This window comes from Myotis davidii, unplaced genomic scaffold (genome assembly GCF_000327345.1).
Source record: "Myotis davidii unplaced genomic scaffold, ASM32734v1 scaffold46, whole genome shotgun sequence".
NCBI lineage: Eukaryota > Metazoa > Chordata > Mammalia > Chiroptera > Vespertilionidae > Myotis > Myotis davidii.
In genome coordinates, this window is record NW_006383006.1 from 1,372,879 (window position 1) to 1,374,025 (window position 1,147).

At 62.2% G+C, this 1,147-nt stretch overlaps 1 protein-coding gene across 1 annotated transcript in view; it reads left to right on the forward strand.

Annotated features, from left to right (window-relative positions):
• The window catches only part of DUOX2 (dual oxidase 2), a 19,334-nt gene that overhangs the window by 1,528 nt on the left and 16,659 nt on the right, over positions 1–1,147 (forward strand). Inside the window, exons 4-5 of the mRNA XM_015557514.1 lie at positions 128–292; positions 810–1,127. Coding sequence (XP_015413000.1) covers positions 128–292; positions 810–1,127 — 483 coding nt within the window. The remainder of the gene's footprint in view (positions 1–127; positions 293–809; positions 1,128–1,147) is intronic.

A 1,147-nucleotide genomic window follows, 5' to 3' on the forward strand; every position in this document is an offset into this window, starting at 1 on the left:
ACGCCTGTGCATCCCTGCCGGGGCCAGGAGACTAGGGAGAGGGGTCTTGTCCCTGGTGAGGGAAGAGGAGGGCAAAGTTCGGGGCTTGTTGGAGACGGAGTGCCCTCACACAGCCTGTTCCCTGCAGGCGGCCCATTGCGACGCCTGGTGCCGGCCAATTACGCAGACGGTGTGTACCAAGCTCTGGGAGAGCCGCAGCTGCCCAACCCGCGCCAACTCAGCAACGCCGCCATGCAGGGCCCAGCCGGGCTGGCATCCCGCCGCAACCGCACCGTGCTGGGGGTCTTCTTCGGTGAGGGCCACGTGGGAAAACACGAGGGCTGGCCCACTGAAGCCCCCCTGCAAGTCCTCAGCCACATCCCCCGACCCCCACTAGGCAGCACGAGGCTTTTTTCATCTCAGAGAGATCTGGGGCTTCCATTCAGGGACCTTTGCTCCCATACATTTTCTTTTACCCCTTACTCCAAACCCAGGAGTAACCCTGGCCCTCCATTATAGTTCTCAGGAGCTGAGTCCCCTGCCATGCTCTCCTCTCAATATGATCATCCTCTCCCTCCCCCTATCACCTCCCCCCTTGCCCTCCCCCTCCCACCCCGATAGAGGAGGGGTGGTGGAAGGGCCTATTAGGAGATGGGGATTGGCTAGGCAGGGAGCTTATATTAATTATATTGATGATCACAACTTTGCAGATTAGAAAAAAGCCACGGAGCTGTTGGTAGCACTTGCACTCAAACACCTGCCTTTTGGCTCTTGAGAAACTTGGCCACAGGAAGTGGCGATTCTCACCAGTTCACACCCCTCGCACGCAGGCTACCACGTGCTCTCAGACCTGGTGAGCATAGAGAGACCTGGCTGCCCCGCCGAGTTCCTCAACATCCACATCCCACTCGGGGACCCCGTGTTCGACCCCCACCGGCGCGGGGACGTGGTGCTGCCCTTCCAGAGGAGCCGCTGGGACCCCAAGACCGGACAGAGCCCCAACAACCCCCGGGACCTGGTGAGATGGGCAGGTGGCGGGGCAGGAGCTGGATCCCAGGCGGGTGGGGCTCTGGGCTCCGGGTCTGGCAGGGTCGTGTGCGGAGAGGATCCCCCTCTCCCACGGACACCCGCCTGGCCCTGGACCCCCCTTACCCGCCTCGACGACCCC